Source organism: Lontra canadensis, unplaced genomic scaffold, assembly GCF_010015895.1.
Source record: "Lontra canadensis isolate GAN:19392208 unplaced genomic scaffold, GSC_riverotter_1.0 scaffold13, whole genome shotgun sequence".
Classification (NCBI taxonomy): Eukaryota; Metazoa; Chordata; class Mammalia; order Carnivora; family Mustelidae; genus Lontra; species Lontra canadensis.
Window position 1 is genome coordinate 11,061,722 of NW_022631007.1, and position 17,946 is coordinate 11,079,667.

Sequence of the window (17,946 nt, forward strand, 5' to 3'; positions counted from 1 at the left end):
GGGTCCTGAGTCACCAGAGTGGACAGAGAGATGCCTCGACTGGCTCCTTCTAACATTTATCATAAATCTCCCTCTGGGTCCCCTGATTGCTCCGGGCACCAGCACCTGCCCCTTTACACACACCTCTGCTCTTTTGCCAAAGCATTTGCCTTTCTCTCCTTATATACCTGCAAACTCAGCTATAAATTGTCCCGTGGGGCCCCTGGGTGTCTCAGTCGGTTCAGCGTCTGCCTTTGGCTCAGATCATGATTGGAGGGTCCTAGGATCGAGCCCCACATTATGCTCCCTGCTCAGCAGGAAGGTTGCTTCTCCTTCTCCCCAATGCTGGTGCTCGCTCGCTCTCTCTCACACACAAATAAATGAACTTTGTAATAAGTAAATAAATTGTCCTGTGGACCCAGCCTACTGGGGCAGCCACTCAGAGGCTCAGGACCCTTGCTGTGCAGCTACCTATGACATCACCAGCTGCCTACAGCTCCCTGTGACCTCACTACCCGAACAAGGAGAGCTGGGCCGTGGTCACTCCCTCAACAGCACAAGTGACGGAGGGCCTAGATGACCAGCAGACCCTCAGAAGAGGCCAGAGTTGCCAGCATCCCCACACATGGCGACGGCAGATCCACAGACAGCCTCACAGAGGGGTCTGCAAATCAGGTCCCCCTCCCTGCAGAGGCCCCTGTGGCTGACGGTGCTGGAGCATCCCCTGAACAGCATGATGTAGATCGGGCCTCCATTGAGTCATTGACCTCCAAACCCACATCAGCATCTGGGGATGAGGACAAGCCTGAAGCTGCTGGAACGCACAGCCAGGAGCCCAGGGAAGGCTCAAGCAGTCTGCCAGTGTCCACGGTCCCCCAGGACCCAGCATGTGATGACCTGGGGCAAGATTTGAGTGTAACTCAGAGTCTTCAGAGCTCCCAATGGGACTCCCTGATGGAAGAAGAGACCCCACAAATGGCAGGTGTCCCCAGCGGAGAACAAGAATTAGCTTCAGTCGCCCCAGGGGCTGAGGTACAGTTTCCCGGGACTGTGGATGCGCAGCCCTTCGTGAACACAACAGACATGGACTATCCGCATGGCAGTCAGGCCACCAGCACCACTGACACCGTTGAGGAGGGACCTGATGGTCTGGAGGCCTTGAGCGTTGACACTGAAGCTTTGCCGGGAGCCGGGTTCCAGGCAGTGACTGAGGGGGATCTGGAGGACAGCTCAGAAGACCTGCAGGCTCTGCAGTTGCCTCCTTCCCCAGAAGGCAGTGCCCCGCCCTCACCCGGCCCCCAAGGGGTGGCACTGGGCAGGATGTTCCTAGACCCCAGGCTTTACATGGCCAGCGAGGAGAACCCCTACATGCGCTCCATGACCAGTTTGCTGGGCGGAGGTGAGGGGTCCATCAGCTCCCTGGCGGACGTCCTAGTGTGGTCTGAGGCCACTGTGGGCATGGCCACGGCCCTCCTGGCCTCTGGCCACAGCTCTGTGACTGACCTGCTGCACAGCCCTGGGCCCAGTCTGCGCTCCGTCTCCAGCATCCTGGGGAGAACCTTCTCCTCTGGGCTGATGGCAGGACCCAGCCTGGCCCTGCGCTCTGTCACCCTTATGCTGGGGAGGGTAGAGCAGAGGACCCTAGAGCACATGCGCTCCGCCATGCGGTTCCTGACCGCCCACTTCCTTCCCAGTCACCCCAGTCCAAACTCTGACTAGACTCCATGCAAGGAGCCCTAAAGGACTGGCTCAGCAGCCCCTGAGAACCCCGGCTCCCTCGTTCCTGCTCCCTCACCCACCCCTGCCCTGGCGGGCTCTCCCCATATTGGGCAATAAAGCACTGGCGATCGTTTATTTTCTAAGTGCAGAAAGGTGACCCCTGAGGGCTTCTCGGGTTGTCCTGTTGGGTTGGGGTGGAGGGGGTGGGGGGGTGGACGCTGAAGTCCAGAAAGAGAAGAGCCTGGCAGGACTGGGGGGCAGGACTGGGGGGGCCTGACGTGGGGGCCTCAGACTTGCAAACATTGACCTTGGCTGGACCTCCAACCAGATAAGTGGGTTCCTGAGGAAGTGAGACCTGACTTTTCCCCAGGGCCTTTTGGTGTGGTGGGCCGGAGGCGTGGCCGGCTGAGGGGGTGCCTGCTGGCATTGCGGGCTGGGGGGCCCTGCTGGTGTGGCAGGTTGGGCCCCCCAGTGGGGTTGAGAGGACAGAGCCAGACCAATATCCGTTCACACCCCAGTGCTGTCACTGACCCGGCACAAGTTGCTTCACCCTCTGAACGGTTCTCATCCAACAGGGTAGATAAGTCATCTACACCATGACAATGTTCAGGGGACACAAGAGAAACAATGCAGAACCTAACACGTGGTGTCTGGTACTCACCGAGCTCACGCATTCTGGCTGCCATGACTCTCCTCCAGCAGGCAGGGGACACAGCCAGAAGAGGGATCTAGGTCAACCATCCCGGTTTGCTTGAGACTGAGAAGTTTCCTGGGATGTGGGACTTTCAGATTTAAAACCAGGAAAATCCCAGGCAGACTGTGACGAGTTGGCCACCCTAGACCCAGGTTCCTTTATAAATGTCTATGTGGCAAAGGGAGCACCTGTTTCAGAAAGCCACTAGCCTGCCCTCTGGCCGGACATGGTGCCACACCAGTCATGTGACTCGCTGAGCAGCCCATCAACCCCACTCCTGTCCCTGGCCCAGTGCCAAATGCGGGTCCCACCCCGCACAGCTCCCTGCCTCAGCCCTGGCCGTGGTTTCCTTCACTCAGCCGTCTGCAAGTGGGAGCCCTGGGCTGAAACCCACCCACCAATATATTTGTGCCCCCAGAACGGTGTTTCTCAAATTGTGTGTTAATTGCTAACACTTAAAAACCAGGGGATTTTAACATAAAATTATGGATTAAAAAATGGATTTCTGCATCTCATAGGGGCAGCAGCCGAGCTGCCCTCTCTGGAGGGACATACCTGGCCTGCATAGTGATTGATGTCACCAGGGCCCCAGAGGCAAGCCTTTGTCACCCCTACCCTGCAGGTGGCTCCCAGGAGAAAGTGGGTTGCAGGCTCCAAGGGGATGCAAAGACAGACCAGGGGTGTCTACCCTCTCTTCTCAAGGAGCTGCCACTTTCCATTGGTGAGACATGAACTATCCTCATCCTGAAAGCAAAAGCTTCAGAGGAGGAAGACTGTCAATCAGATCCCAGTAACCAGGGTCTTCAGAGGATCAACTGAGTCATATGTGGAAACAGAGGAGCCCTGGTGTCCCCTCATAGAGGGGACAGCAACACCAGCTGAGGCAGGCCTGAGACGAACTCAGTTGGAGAGGGCGGCGACCAGGTCAACCTGACCTGAACCCAGAGCAGAGGACAGGTGACAATACCGCCAGGGTAGACCCCAAAACTTTCCCCAAATAATTTTTGAACTGGGTAAGTGCCACTGTCTGGCACACAAGGCCCGAGAGAGACACTGCCAACCCAAAGGAAAGGTTGGAAGGGACAGAAACCAAACTCAAACCAGATCAGCTGAAGGGATTAGCCAAGAAGCACAATTGCCAAGGGGGCGTGGCTGGATCCTGGGCTCAGCCTCGTCCTCAGGGTTCTCCAGCCTTGCCCCTCCCCCCCCCCCCCCCCCCCTTGCTGGCTCCTTTCCCAGGCAGCTCAGCCATCTTCCTGGAAAGACAGAGGCCCTTGTTCTCCCTAGCTCTGGTGGGTTTGGCCCTCTTGCTCTCTCTCCCCCACCAATCACTGAGGCTTTGGAAATGAAATACCTCATTACCTGGCCTGGGCCTCACACCTACCTGGCCGGGCGGGGAGGGGGACCAACACCATTTTGCATGTTAAAGCGTTGTAAGAGCCTGGCGTTGGGGACTGAGTTGCCTCGAACCCTGCTCTATATTCTAACTGTGCTACTTTCATCACCCTGTGCCTCAGTTTCCTTCCCGGGAAAATGTCAATGATAACATTACCAACTGCATCGCGCTGCTCTGAGGGCGACATGAGTTAATGAGTCAAGTTCATAGAACAGTGCGTGACGCGCACTTGAGTGCTCCGTGTTAGCAATCACTGTGATTATAATGACAGAGACTTCGGTGGAGACATTGCCAAAGATGACTGACTTTCCCTACTTGCTCCAGCCTTCCTCTTTGCCACAATATAAACGGTCCTGTGGGCAAATCCTCCTGGCAGCACCTCTTCTCTGTAGGTGGGACCCTCTGCCCCAGGCATCTAGATGGTACTGCGGTGGGGTAGAAGGTCAGACCTGCACACTGGGGGGCTGAGGCTGAGACAGTGACAGAAGTGCGCGCACTCCAGCTCTAGATAAAACTGCCAGAGGAGGGACGCCTGGATTGCTCACTGGGTTAAAGCATCTGCCTTCGGCTCAGGTCATGATCCCAGGGTGTTAGGCAGGGAGCCTGCTTCCTCCTCTCTGCCTGTCTCTCTGCCTACTTGTGATCTCTGTCAAATAAATAAATAAAATCTTAAAAAACAAACAAAAACAAACAAACAAACAAACAAAAATGGCCAGAGGAAGAAAGGAAAGGCCCAAGGCAGTCACTTGGGGAAAGGCCCCATTTCCATACCCCCCCACTCCCCCATCCTCCCTGAAAAAGGGAAGCAGTGGCTGAGACACCCCCGCCTCCCGGAAGTCTGTGGGCGGGAGTGCCCCAGCCCATCACGGGCATGCGGCCTGGTGCAGGCTGCCAATGAACAAAGGGAGCACTACTGGGGAGGAACAAGGTGGTGGGTGAAGGGAAAAAGAATGAGTAGTCGTCAGAATAACGGGGTGGCCTTTGGGAGGGTACTCTCTGGCGTTGAGAATTGAAGCACAAAGTTTTTTTTAATTCACCCCCAAAAGGGAGTAAGGGCACGTTCTTACTTCTCTCATTCAGGTGCTGGACTTAGCACCTGACAACTACTCGCGCTGCTCCAGGATCAACAACCATCTTTTGGGGCGGGGGGTGTTGTGCTGTGGGGAGACCAGCCAGTAAGCCGAGGTTCTGGTGAAAGAGACACTCAGGCGGGGGGGGGGCAAGGGCAGCATCAGGACATCTAAGCCCAGCAGGGGCTTGGCTAAGGGAAGGGCACGGACAGGTCCTGGCAGAGAGCAGGAGGGACACTGTGGCCCTGCCCTGAAGGACTTGTTCCCCCAGCTACCCTGAGCACGGACGGCCTTCTGTGCAGTGGGGTAGGAACCTACAAATTCAATCTATAGAAAAAGTTCAAAGATCTTTTTAAAGAGAAGCTTTGTGGTAAGAAAACTTAGAAATTTGACGCCATCTTGAGAATGGTTTTTAAAAAATGGTGGGGGAGGCTAAATCTTTGTCAGTGTTTTTACTTGTTTTGTAAGGCCAATGTTACTATTTAGTCTACAGCCACTTGGCTAATTGGTTAAAGTCACCATGTGATTGTGGTCAAGTTTATAGGTTGGGTGAGGCACAGGTTCTACCCAGGAAAGAGTGTCTCCAAGAGAAAGTGACCACAGATAAGGGGAGTCCCCCCAGGGGGATGTAACAAAGTGTGAAAGTATATGAAGGTCTTAAGTACACATTTACATATTTAAACGAGAGACTGGATCCTCTCTGGGATACAACCGAGCCTGGTTTCGGAGACTGCCCAATCTTGAACTTCCAGTCCCCAAGAGTGGAGAGTGCGCCCTCTGCTGGAGAGAAGGCAGCACTGGCCTGTGCCAGGAGGGCACAAGGCCAAAGCCCAGACTTAAGGATGTTTGTTTGGGGATTTGAGACACACTCGTGTGAGAAATGGGGGCTAAAAGAAAACTCTCTTTTTTAAGATTTTATTTATTTATTTATTTACTTATTTACTTATTTTTTTGACAGAGAGAGAGAGAGCAAGAGAGGGAACACAGCAAGGAGCCGGGGGCGGGGGCTGGATCCCAAGATCCTGAGATCATGACCTGAGCCGAAGGCAGACTTAGCTTAACGGCTGAAGCACCCAGGCACCCCAAAAGAAATTGCTGGTGTTAGCACAAACCCTACAGGTTAAGGGCTCAGTCCCACCAGATTGTCCTGCTTCAGGTCCCTTAGGTACCCTTTCTTCTGTCTGATGTGGCTACAAATCAGGGATTTCCACAACTCTCTCCTCAGCCTGGATAACTGGTTACAAGAACTCATAGAAGTCAGGAAAACATTATCACTCATTTTGTATAAGGGATATTATAGACAATACAAATGAACAAGCAGATAAAGAGGTACATAGGGCAAGCTTCCAGAAGGATCTCCAGCACAGGAGTTTCTGTCTCCCAGGAGTTGGAGTTTGCCGCCCTCCTGACACATGGATGCTTTCTCCAACGCAGAAACTCTTCAAACTCTGTTTAGTGTTTTTATGGAAGTTCCATTATATAGGCCTGACTGATTAAATCACTGGTTATTAAGCCAATCTTCCGCCTATCTCCTCTTCCTAGAGATGAAGTAGGGGGTGCTGAAAGTTTCAACTTTCTAATCCCAGGGTTGGCTCCCTGGTTTCTAGCCCCCCATCACCATCTCCAAGAGTCAGTTACATAAACTCAGGTATCTTTGAAAGGGACATTATGAATAACAAAAGATGCTGCTCTTACCCCTCTCACCACTCAAGAAATTCCAAGAGTTTTTGAAGTTCTGTGCCAGGAAGAGGGCAGGAGTGAGGCAGAGACCAAATATGTATTTCTTACTACATCACAGGTTCAGAATAAACACTAAGATACCACCAATCCAGCTGACTTGGGCTGGAAATGTGTTCCTAGGAAGTTCTTAGGATCAGGGGCCGGAGGGCACCTGAGTGGCTCAGTCAGTTAACCCTCTAACTTCTGCTCAGGTCATGATCTCAGGGTCCTGGGATAGAGCTCAGATCAGGCTGTCTGCTCAGTGGGGAGTCTGCTTCTCTCTCTCCCTCTGCCTCTCCATGCCCCCCCCTACTCATACACATACTCTCTCAAATAAATAAAATCTTTAAAAAAAAAGGAACAAGGGCAGAAGGACAGAGGGGGATAGACCATCCCACTGGAGTCACAGCCAGAGCCCAAGATCATGGCCATGTTTGTAGAACAGAGCTCCAAGACTCAGACCTCAGAAGGCCCAGAGTCCTCCAGAAAGAATCCCACCATGGCAAAGGCCTTCAGGGGCGGGGCCTGGCTCAGGGGATCTCTAGAAGAGTAGTACCCCCTAAACTGGTGACTGGAAGCCATCTGCTGCCCCCCATGGAGTCCTCAAGTGGACCCTGAGGGACTAGATGAAAGTCTTACTCATTTCCAGACTCAGTTTCTTCATCTATAAATTAGGTCTCCCATTTGCCTCACAGGGATGCTATCACCGATAATGCATTTTTTAAAAGATTTTATTTCTTTGACAGAGAGAGAGATCACAAGTAGGCAGAGAAGCAGGCAGAGAGAGGGGGGGAAGCAGACTCCCTGCTGAGCAGAGAGCCCAATGTGGGGCTCAATCCCAGGACCCTGGAATCATGACCTCAGCCAAAGGCAGAGGCTTAACCCACTGAACCACTCAGGTGCCCCACCAATGCATTTAATGGTGGGTATGTGACAGAGGTCAGTTTTCTCCCTTCCTTGAGGTTTTCTGCATTGTCTCTGTATTGATCAGGAGTCTTTTAATTTGGAAGTGACAGAAACCAGCCTGAAGCAGCTTCATGGGAGCCAGACCGATGGGCCCAGCCCAGAAGGGCTAGGAAGAACTGGCTTTGGAGATGCCCGGGATCAAGGACCATCCTCTACCTCCCAGGGCAGCTCTGCCTCCTCTCCAGGCTTCTGTTCCTTGCAGGAACACAGCTCCTGAAGGCTCCAGTCCCACAAGCTTGCACTTCCAAGACTAAGAGGAAAGATCTCTGTTTCCCCATTCCTGCCTGGTAAATCCTAGGGGGAAGAGCTCTGGTTGGCCCAGCCTGGATCACATGTTGGAAAGGCCTTCCTCATCCAGAGTCCCTGGTACCTCCCGGGGCAGGTGGCTCTTTGGCACCCTGAGCTGTGTCCCTCCCAGAGAGGAGAAGGAGGCAATTAAGGAAGCCTGTCCCCTCTTGGCTTTCCTTTGTCCTCACTGCCAGTGGCACTGCTGTAACATCCCTTCCCCTGAAACTCAATGGGGACCTTCGGACAGAAAGCTCCTTTCCCATCAGTCTATAAATGTTCCACCCACATTCAGAAGCTTCCTTTGACCATGTGCTTTGGAAAGATCTGAGGCATTCTTAAGTGCACTCCCTCTAACTCCATGAATTAAACAATATTCCTTTGCCTCTCTGAATTTTAAATATTAATCAATGAGGGCATAGGATTCCCTTAAAACACCTGGTTTTGCCTCTCTGACCACCTGCATTTTATTAGCACTTGTCAAAATAGTTTCTGGTGAGGAAAGTCACCCCCCACAGGTGGCCTCCACCACACTGAACAGTGAGCAAGATAAGCAAGGTCCTCTAGCAAGAGGAGGAAGTTCGGGTGACCCCGGACCACAGATAGGTAAGTTGAGGCAGAGCAGGGCAGGGCATGGTGGACGATTACTGCCGGCCACGGCACAGTGCTGGGCTTTGGGATTCAGCACGTAATAATCGGCTTTGGTAGGAAACAGCGATGGGAGGGAACCAGCGCAGCCCCAGAACGAGGCCAAAGCCAGAAACTCGGCAGGCCCCTCCCTCCCCACGCCCCTCACCCAGGGGTGGCCCGGTCCGACTGCAGCCAGGGCAAGAGGTGAATGGCACAGCACAGACGCCAGGGGAAGGCACCGGAGTGGAGGAGCGAACCAGGGATGGGAGCGGAGTGGCGTGAGCGGACCCGGTGTCTCCTCCCACGAGGCAGGTGGCCAAGCAAGGCAGAGATTTCCCGGGCCACCCGAGGGGAGGGGCACGAAAACGCCCCCGCCCGGCCACCTGCTCCCTGTTGCCGGAGCAGAAGCCCAGGTTGGGGCCTGGTGAGAAACGAGACTGGAACGGAAAACTGAGGCAGCCAGACGGGGGAACGGCAAACAAAGACTTCGCTCTGGGACAGCAACGCCGACTGCCGGAGGGTCGCACTTAGGCCGAGCGGGCCCGAGGTCTGGCGGCGCCACTTCCTCAACTGGGGCCGGCCCCCTTCCGCCGGGGCTGGGGGCAGGGGAGGGGGGATGGTGGCGGGGGGAAAGCACAGCTCCGGGGCGGGGCCGAGGGCGGGGCCCGGCGGGCGAGGGGCGGTGAGTACAGCGACCGCCCCGCCTCGCCGTGTCCCGGGCGACCGAGACCTCCTCGCCTGGGCGGGGGCCGCGCGAGGGGGAGTCTACGCCGGTTGCTATGCAACGGCCGGTGACGTCAGGCGATTGAGTTTGGTTCCCAAGGTAACTGGCCGGGCAGCTGGGCCGGGAACTATTTGTGTCTGTCCCCAGAGGGGCTGCGGAGCCTCCGGGGTCTGGCGCAGCGGAGGAAATGCGCTGCTGGCCCGCGGGCAGGCGGGGGACAGAACACAGAGGCCCTTTCAGCTCTCGGAGGCCGGCGACCCAGGCGGGGCGGCGTCTGCGCCCTACGGGAGGACGCCCCTCCTCCGCTCCCTGCCGCCCCGAGTTTCTCCCCACGCCTGAGGGGGAGGCCCCTGGATCGGGCAGGCTTTGTCCTACTTCTAAACGCCCTCCTGGCTAAACTCTAGGAAGAAAGAGGCTTCTGTTTGTAGCGGCCCGGCCCTTGCACACAGTAGGCGCTCAGCACGGCATTCCCATGGGACCGTGGACATTCACGGCCCTCTCAAAGCTGCCAGACGCCTCCAGCACTAAGAACCCCGCATCAGGTTCTGATCTCGAACGCCTCCGTACCTGGCCTCCGTGTCCCAAGGAGCTCATCAGCAGATTGGCTTCTGGATTTTGGGGGACCACAATACAGAAATAAAATGAGAGGTCCCTTGTTCAGAAATGCCCGAGGGACAATGTAGGAAACAAGCCCCAGTCCTGCCCACTGAGGACGAACTGCAAGAGAGAGAAAGTGACACGTCCGTGGGTAAACTGAGGCAGTTGGCATCAGTCACAGAGGAGAGAGGGTAAGGTTCAAATCTGGAGTGGAAAATAATGAGGGACAAGACACAGCAGGAGCAGAAAGACCATCAGGTGTGCAAAAACAAAGCAGTGACCTAAATCTGGGGCCTGAGAGCTGACATCAGGTTGCCCTTGGGGCCCCTAGGGCTGCAGGAGGGGGGTGTGACCGGGTCTCAGGACTCATGCGATGCAGTCTAGCCAGGCCTCTCGAGCTCTTCCCTCCTAATGACACCTGTTGCAAGAGGATAACATCAAGCCTCCCAGTGTCTGTCTCCCGGGAGCCACCACCACCTACCCCTGCAAAACGGGCCAGACCACGCGGGATCCAGGGATGTGACTATCTGGCCCCAGGTCTCCCAGAACTGGTATGCATTGACATGGAGACCAACTATTTGCCCGGGAGCCAGACCATGCCCTATCTGTCCCACCCAAGGGAGGCATCTATCCCATCCCTATAAACCTTCACATTTGTCAGCAGTCTGACTGCTGACCAGGGGCTCTGAGGACCAGAGGCTTCTGGTATTTCTGAAGGAGTAACCACCAAGCTGTGTTTCCCCGGGCGGTGAATTTCCACAGCCTGATCCTCACTGGAGAAAAGCCTCCAGCACTGGTCCTCTCCTCTCCTCCAGGTGAAGCAGGCTCCATGATCTCAGTTTTGCATACAAGACCTGTTCTAGGGTGCACACAGGCTCACCACCCACGCAGATTCACCAGACTCTCCCAGAGGATTCCTTGGGAACCGGCCCTGGGCCTCAGAACCAGAGAAACAGCTACACAATTTGTGGGGCCTAGGGCAAAATGAAAATGCAAGTTCCCTTGTTCAAAAACTATTAAGAATGGCAAGATGGGGGGCGCCTGGGTGCCTCGGTCATTAAGCATCTGCCTTCAGCTCAGGTCATGATCCTAGGGTCCTGGCATTGAGCCCTGTATCGGGCTCCATGCTTGGTGGGAAGCCTGCTTCTCCCTCTCCCCCTGCTTGCATTCCTTCTCTCGCTGTGTCTCTCTCTGTCAAATAAATAAATCTTTAAAAAAAAAAAAAAAAAAAGAATGGCAAGATGGGGGTGGGCATCTGGCCGGCTCAGTTGAAAGAACATGTGACTCTTGATCTCTGGGTCATAAGTTTGAGCCCCACATTGGGTGTAGACATTACTTAAAAATAAACTTTAGGGGCGCCTGGGTGCCTCAGTGGGTTGGGCCTCTGCCTTCAGCTCAGGATGTGGTCCCAGGGTCCTGGGATCGAGCCCCACGTTGGGCTCTCTGCTCAGTGAGGAGGCTGCTTCCCCCACCCACTGCCTGCCTCTGCCTACTTGTGATCTTTTTGTCAAATGAATAATGAAATCTTTAAAAATAAATAAATAAATAAATAAACTTAAAAAAGCATGTGAAGATGGTGACAATAGAGCATTGAATAAGCACTGGGGCCCTGGGTGATGCATGGGTTGGACACTCACAAAACCTGCCCTGCCCAGCTGGCAAGTCCTAAACACCAAGCAAGGTGTCTTCCGGCACAGAGTCCAATCTGTTCCCTCTGTCAGGGTTCATCTGTTGTCCTCTCCCCATGCTATGGCTGGCCACCACTGGGGGGCACTTTCCTAATCACAAATTCAACACAAACTGAGCTGGGGGTCCTCAGGCCCATCAGATATCGCATGGAGGAGGGAATGTGTCCAGTGCTTTTCCATGAAAGGACCCAAATTGCAGAATACTTCCAGAAATGTTCATCTATGCAAATGCTGGATGTTTGGTTCTCTGTTTTCAGCTGAAGAACACCACTTGCTCTTGAAAAAATAGGTAAGGGGCATCTCTGTAAGATGCTGAAATGGCAAATGTAGCAGCTGACTGATGAGGGTTTGGCACGAATCAACACTCAATAAGAACAAAAGTTAAGGGTATGTGCGCAGCCTCTCAAGGGCTATATCATGCCCATGGCCTCAGTCCATTGGGTTCATCGTCACCCTAGGATCAGGCCCTGCAAGGAGGACAACGGTGAAATATCTCCCCTGCCTGGGAGCTCCCCAGGGGTCAGCTGGCCCTGAAGCCCTACTTCTCCTTCTTCCTGCTCCTGCCACCTTCTCGACCTTTCCATGGTTGTGATCCCAGGAGACCTCCCTGATAAACTTCCTGTACACTAAGTCTATGAAGTCTCTCACCCATTGGGGTCACCCAGGGACCCCTCTCACCTTAACTACCCTAAAACCGTTGTTCTTTCATTCATTCAACAGATCTGTACTGAAGACCTACTTACTATGCACAAGATGCTGTTCTCGGTCCTGGTGGTAAAGCAGAACAAGGCAGGCAAACACCTCTGTCTTCATGGGGCCGACACAAAGCCGCCAAAAATATAATGCAGTAACATCGAACTTAGAAGTTCTATTAAAAAACAACAGAATGATACAATAGAGAAAATATGATCTGAGCTGGAGGCGGCTACTTTGGGTTAGATTTCCTCTGGGTCAAGGAAGGTCTCTCAAAGGAGGCAATAAGAGGCCAGTTTGAAGGACAAGCATCAACCAGGCAAATTCAAAGGCTCTAGGTAGGAAGTTGGGATGCTGGGTTCGCAGGAACAAATGTTGAGTCTAGAATAAAGCAAACGATGGGAGATGAGGTCAGAGACCAAGCCAGATGATGGCAGGGCCTGGAAGAAGAATCCGGAAGAATTCAGCTTTTATTCTGAGTGAGGTGGGAGCCACTGGGCAGTTTTGAGCAGGGCAATAACCTGGTTAAATCCTCAGTCCGGCTGCTGGGCAGAGACAGGACTCACCACATGTTTCACCTGCTGTTTGTTTGGCACGTTTGCTCTTTGGCCTGACTGTTACTAACTGATATTTTTGCAATAGCCTCTCTGCTCCTTGAGGTTGGAGGCCAGTCCTGGGACTTGTTTTGAACCCTGCACTGCCTTGCACTGAGTAGGTGCTCAGTAAATATTTACAGGCCAACTAGCTGACCCTTCCATGTCCACAGTCATCTTCTGGAGCCTTGCTTCTAGGACCAGCATCAGCACCACCAGGGAGCTTAGATGAAAGTTAGAAACCCAGGCCCCACCCAGGCCTCTTGAATCAGAATCTGCAGTTTAGTAAGATCCCCCAGAAATTCGGATGCATGATGAAGTTTGAGAAGCACTTCTAGAGAGTATAGAATAAATGGGGAGTCAGACAAGGAGGTTGTTTGAGAAGAGAGTCTCCCTTAAAAGTTGCAACCACCCTGAGTCACTGAGTCTGAGAGGAGCTCAGACCAGTCATAAAGCCAATACTTATTTGGTGCTTTCTACGTGTCAGACACTGGTTTCTCCATCCTTTACACCCCTGAACTAAGCCAGTCCTTAGGACTGCCCTCTAAAGCGGTACTAGTATAACCAACGTGCCCATATTGCAGATGAAGAAACCGAGGCCCCAGGAGGTTGAGGTTATTCCAGAATCTTCAGCAGGTACACACGCCTTTGGCCGCACCGGGCAGTTAGAGAAGGGCGTGTTCTGATTGGTCGCTGCCTGCCCTACTGATTATTCAATGTTTTGAACGTCGCCCTGGTTACGGAGCTGGATGGAAGAGGCAGGATCCAAATCTATCCCCCGCACGGGAGCCACACTCCCAACCACGGTCCTCTATCCAACGAGCGCCATCACCACCCAGAAACAGCACACCTCAGGGACAAGTAATGTGTGTCAAAGTGTTTTGCAAGCTATAAAACCCAGTATGAAGGCTAAGTGCATAGATTCCTCCAGGGCAGAAGTGAAAGAAGCCTTTTAAAGCTGCGAAAGCTGGGCCGCCGGAGGTCAGAGGAGAGACTGCTGTCGGGGAGCAGTATTTTCTCTGCTCGCTCCAGGGGGAAACTAAATCAGAAGGAAAGGCTTCTCCGAGTGGAGCCCCCACGATCAGCTCTGGGGAGGCTCTAACGTGCACTAATCACGTTAGCCTGGGCGTGTCTCAAGGATTGACGGGACCCTCCTGGTATCGACCACTAGAGGGCGCTGCTCCCCAGCCTTCGTCCCACTGGACGCCACCTGCTTCCAAGAAACTGGGACTTGGAAGGAGTCCTAGTGAGCAAGCACCAGGGACCTTGAGAAGTGGAAAAGGAGGGAAGGCAAGATGGAAGGGGACTTAGACACCCTTTTAATCCCCAGAACACTCTGGTGCAGGAGTTCTTGTTCCCATTTTACAGATGACGAGGAATCTGAGGGCCAAAGATGTTGGACAAGATCCCCCAAACCAGGAAGCTAGGAAGAGGCAAAGCTGGGTCATCTGATTCTAACCTCAGTTCCCAAGGGGACCACAAGTAGATGTCAGCTCATCTGACCCTGTCATGTCGCTGGTGTCCCTGCTTCTGTAGATCCTGTGTTCTGAATGCAAGCCAAAACCTCTACGTTTGCTGTATTTCCCTGCTGTGTTCCAGCAAAGTTCCAACAGCCAACGCTCATTTAAAAAAAAAAAAAGCCCCTTCTTGAAACTTTTGAAGTCATGGTCTTCTGCTTCATTGCCCTCTAGCCTTCAGGGACCCCCCGCCTGCCACCCTAACACAGCAGCCTCAATTCTGGCAGATTCTGGGGTCTCCTCTGATCCTTGATCCTCTGATCCTGGCCTCAAATTCTACATCCCTTCCCCATCCTAGGACCCCCACAGGTTTAGGCTTTGCCTAACCTGCCATGGGGTGGCAGGGAGCAACGTAAATAAACAAGGGGACATTTAAAACAAGAAGAGCCTGTGGCTGGGGCCCAAGACTTTTTTTCTCGGCTCCCACCAACTCCTTTTATGGCTTCTGGGTCCAGTTCCTTCTTCATAACAAGTCAGAGCTGGAAAAGGCCTCAGGAGTCAGTAGATCCAACTTGAGCCAACACTTTCCTTTTCTACATAAAAAACCCCCCACCGTGCTGCCTCCCAGTCCACAGCCAGGTTCACAGGACTACCTAGGCCAAGGCAGGAAGCGTCTCGCACGGGAGGGAAACTCCAGGGAATCTGGGCACGCGGTCGGTCCAGGTGGCCCAGTCCCCCCCCCCCCGCACCTGCGATACGGAGTGGGGGTGGGGGCCCAACCGCCTCTTCTACTAAGGCCCCGCCCCCGGCTTCTGAAACTAAACCCCCGGGACCGCCCTAACGAACATTTCGCCCCCTCTCGGTAAGACCCTTTCTTTCCCTCGGCCCTGGAAGGTATGGGCAGCTCGCGTGTCTGTGCGCGCGTGCGTGTAAATGACCCCGCGTGTGCGCCTCGGAACACGCGTCCGGGCCAATGCGCGGGTCTGTGTGCGCCCCCTACGGGCTAGCCACCCCCGGCTACCGCGGCGGCCAAGTGGCCGTGTGCAGCGCTGCGTGTGCCAGGCGAGTACCAGCCCGGGCCACCCTTCCCTCGCCTCGCGGCCGAAAGCACCCTGACCGTGGGGGCTGCAGGTTCTCTGGCTCCAGGCACAGGCCTCCCTTCCCGATCCAGCATTTTCTGTTTTCCCGGGCCTCCCCACCTCTCCCCTATTCCTCCCCCAAGGAGCGCCCCGGGGCGGGGGCTGGGAGCAGCCCCACCCGGACCGACCGGCAAAGGCGTCAGGGCTGCGGGGTGCGCGCCGCCTCTTCCCTGCCGCCCCCGCCCCGGCGCCCCGTTGGGTTTTTCCATGACTGCATCCGGCCGCGGGGCCGCCTTTGTTCCCGCCGTCCTTGCGAGCTGGCCCGCCTCTCCCATGCGCGCCGGGGTTTTTCCAGGGCTCAACTAGAGCATGGCGGAGGCGCGTTCTGCAAGCGGGTCGGGCGGCGCCCCCGCCAGGCCCCCGGTGATCCCCAGCGGGAAGCCGAGCCCTCTCCGGACGTAATGCTCTGTCCCTCCTGTCCCCAAAGCCAAGGCCTGCGGCCCCTGTCCGCAACTGTGTCCATCTGGGCGCAAAGCTGACCCCCCGGCCCGCGCGCCTCCGCTCTTAGGAAAGCGCTTTTGGCGTCCCCTGTCCGTCCCCGGGCTGCGGGCGGAGGTCGGGTGGGTGCGGTGTTCGCGGAGCCAGAGGTGACCTCCGGCTGGTAGAGGGGCCTCACATTTCTCCCAAGGGGCAGGGGGCGCAGTCGGGGCGCTAGGAGGCCTGGCCTGGCCGACCCCACTGCAGAGGGCAACCCAGGCGCGCACCGGGCCGGGCAGAGCTGGGAGACACCGACTGCCCACCGCGTGCAGGCGGTCCTTACCCCCAGGGGAACCTGGCACACTCGCAGCCGCAAGCGCCAGAGCGCGGGGGACCCTCTGGGCCGTGAGCCTTCTCCCCAACATCAGGAAGGAAGGGGAGCTAGGCGGAAAAGGAGTGAGAGCAGGCTTGGGGTCCTCACGGGCCGCATGGGCACTGTATGCCCGCAGCCCCGTCCAGTCCACACTGCCGGATCCAGTCAGCCCCCGCAGAGCCCTGTTCAGTCTGGTCTCTGTGGAACAGTGCCGTTGTGCCCCCGGGGAGCCTCTAAGCTGTCACTCGGCCATGTTGGCGGGAAAAGTGGAGGAAACGCTGTGTTTGCTTCTGAGGGAGGCTTGCTAAACCCTACCGCGGAAGGCAGACTCACAGGGTGGCCTCCAGCCCGGGCTACAGGGGTGGGGGTGGGGGCGTCTGGGCAGAGGAAGGGGTTCTGGATTACGCGGGTGTCTGGCTGTGGGGGAGGTTTGGAGTCCCTGGCTGGCTCCTCCCCAGAGCCCAACGGGAGGCGGCCCCACGTGGCTAAAGATCAAGAGGTAGGGGTGGGAGGAGGATGAAGGATTTGGAACATCCAGATCCAGGGAGGCCCAGAGCTCACTCTCTATGGGGGTAGGAGGCAGTGTGGGCTCCTTTCCTCCTTCCCTGGTGCCTTATCTTATTTTCTAAGCACAGGGGCGGGGAGTGTGACTTTCCTGAAAGGGTGGCTGGAAGCGGCATAGAATCCAGTTCCCCCAATAGTGGCATTCTGGCTTCTCCTTTCTGCTCACCACACCCTGCAAAGGGTGCAAGTTGCGTTCAAGGTCTTGGGCAATAGGAGTGGTTCAAATAGCAAACCATGGTTCTTACCAGTCCTACCTGGCGGGGGTTGGCAGTGGGGACAGAAGGTTAGAAAGAGAATCTGTTTGCACCAGCACCCTGTTGTGCATTTGTCCTCAGTCCTCTTGTCCACCATTTGCCCTGCATTCTCCCTGCTCTTGACCAGGCTGAGAATCTTAGTCCCAGGCCTCAACCATTATTCCTCAATTCTCGCATCTATAAAATGGGGCTACTAATGGTGTCTGTTTCCCAGCAGGGCGATATGGGCTAAATGAGTTTATATGGGTTTAATTTATTTTAACTTATATGGGTTTAATATAGGTAAAGAGTCTGGCTCCGTCTGGCTAAACAAACATTGGCTATCATTATCGAAAGTTAAGCGATTTGTCTAAGGTCCTACAGTGGCCGCTAATTTGATTACAGCCCAGGTCACCTGGTTTCAGAGCCGTGCTCTTAAGCTGTGCCAGTCCAGCTTTGCACTAGCAGAATTGGGAAACAGTACCCATGTACATAGCTCACCCTCAGAGTAGGGGAAAATCACAGGTGTTGGGGGGTAAGAGACATTTTTCTAGGGAAGGGCCCACATTCATAATAGTGATGTCTGACCCAGTTCCCACTTTGTGGCTATTACAATTGGTATATGGCTTTTTTAAATTACATAGGTTAATCGAGAAATTTATGACAAGCCAATAATTACCTTGATGGTAGAAAACTCCAGGTTGTTCCAGCAGTAACGCGAATCCTAGGACATTTCATTTCAGATTTATTGACTTGTTTTTTTGCCCAGCCTAGTGGCAGATGCTGTGGGGGCAGGGAAAGCATTCTAGGGAGGCAAAGAACTTCACTGCCTTCCTGCGGAGATAGTCTATGTCTGTGTAATGGTGTATCTTTAAGTGCCCACAGGACTAGTTTAATTAACTAGCTGTTAATATCTGATGAGGACCTTGGCCGGCCGACCAAGGTGGTCCCATGATTCTTCCCCCTGGTCTTCCTGCCTCTCTAAAAGGTGCCCACTAAAACGCCCTCTC

At 54.7% G+C, this 17,946-nt stretch overlaps 1 protein-coding gene across 1 annotated transcript; it reads left to right on the plus strand.

Moving 5' to 3' along the window:
- The first annotated feature begins 515 nt into the window (after positions 1–515).
- TEX44 (testis expressed 44) lies at positions 516–1,698 on the plus strand. The gene has a single exon (XM_032857967.1). It carries the CDS (start codon positions 556–558, stop codon positions 1,696–1,698), a length of 1,143 nt encoding a protein of 380 aa, XP_032713858.1. The 5' UTR covers positions 516–555.
- Positions 1,699–17,946: the final 16,248 nt, after the last annotated feature.

Bases quoted from the DNA above. Each gene is read 5' to 3' on its own strand.
- TEX44 (XM_032857967.1), top strand. From the start codon at position 556: ATGACCAGCAGACCCTCAGAAGAGGCCAGAGTTGCCAGCATCCCCACA.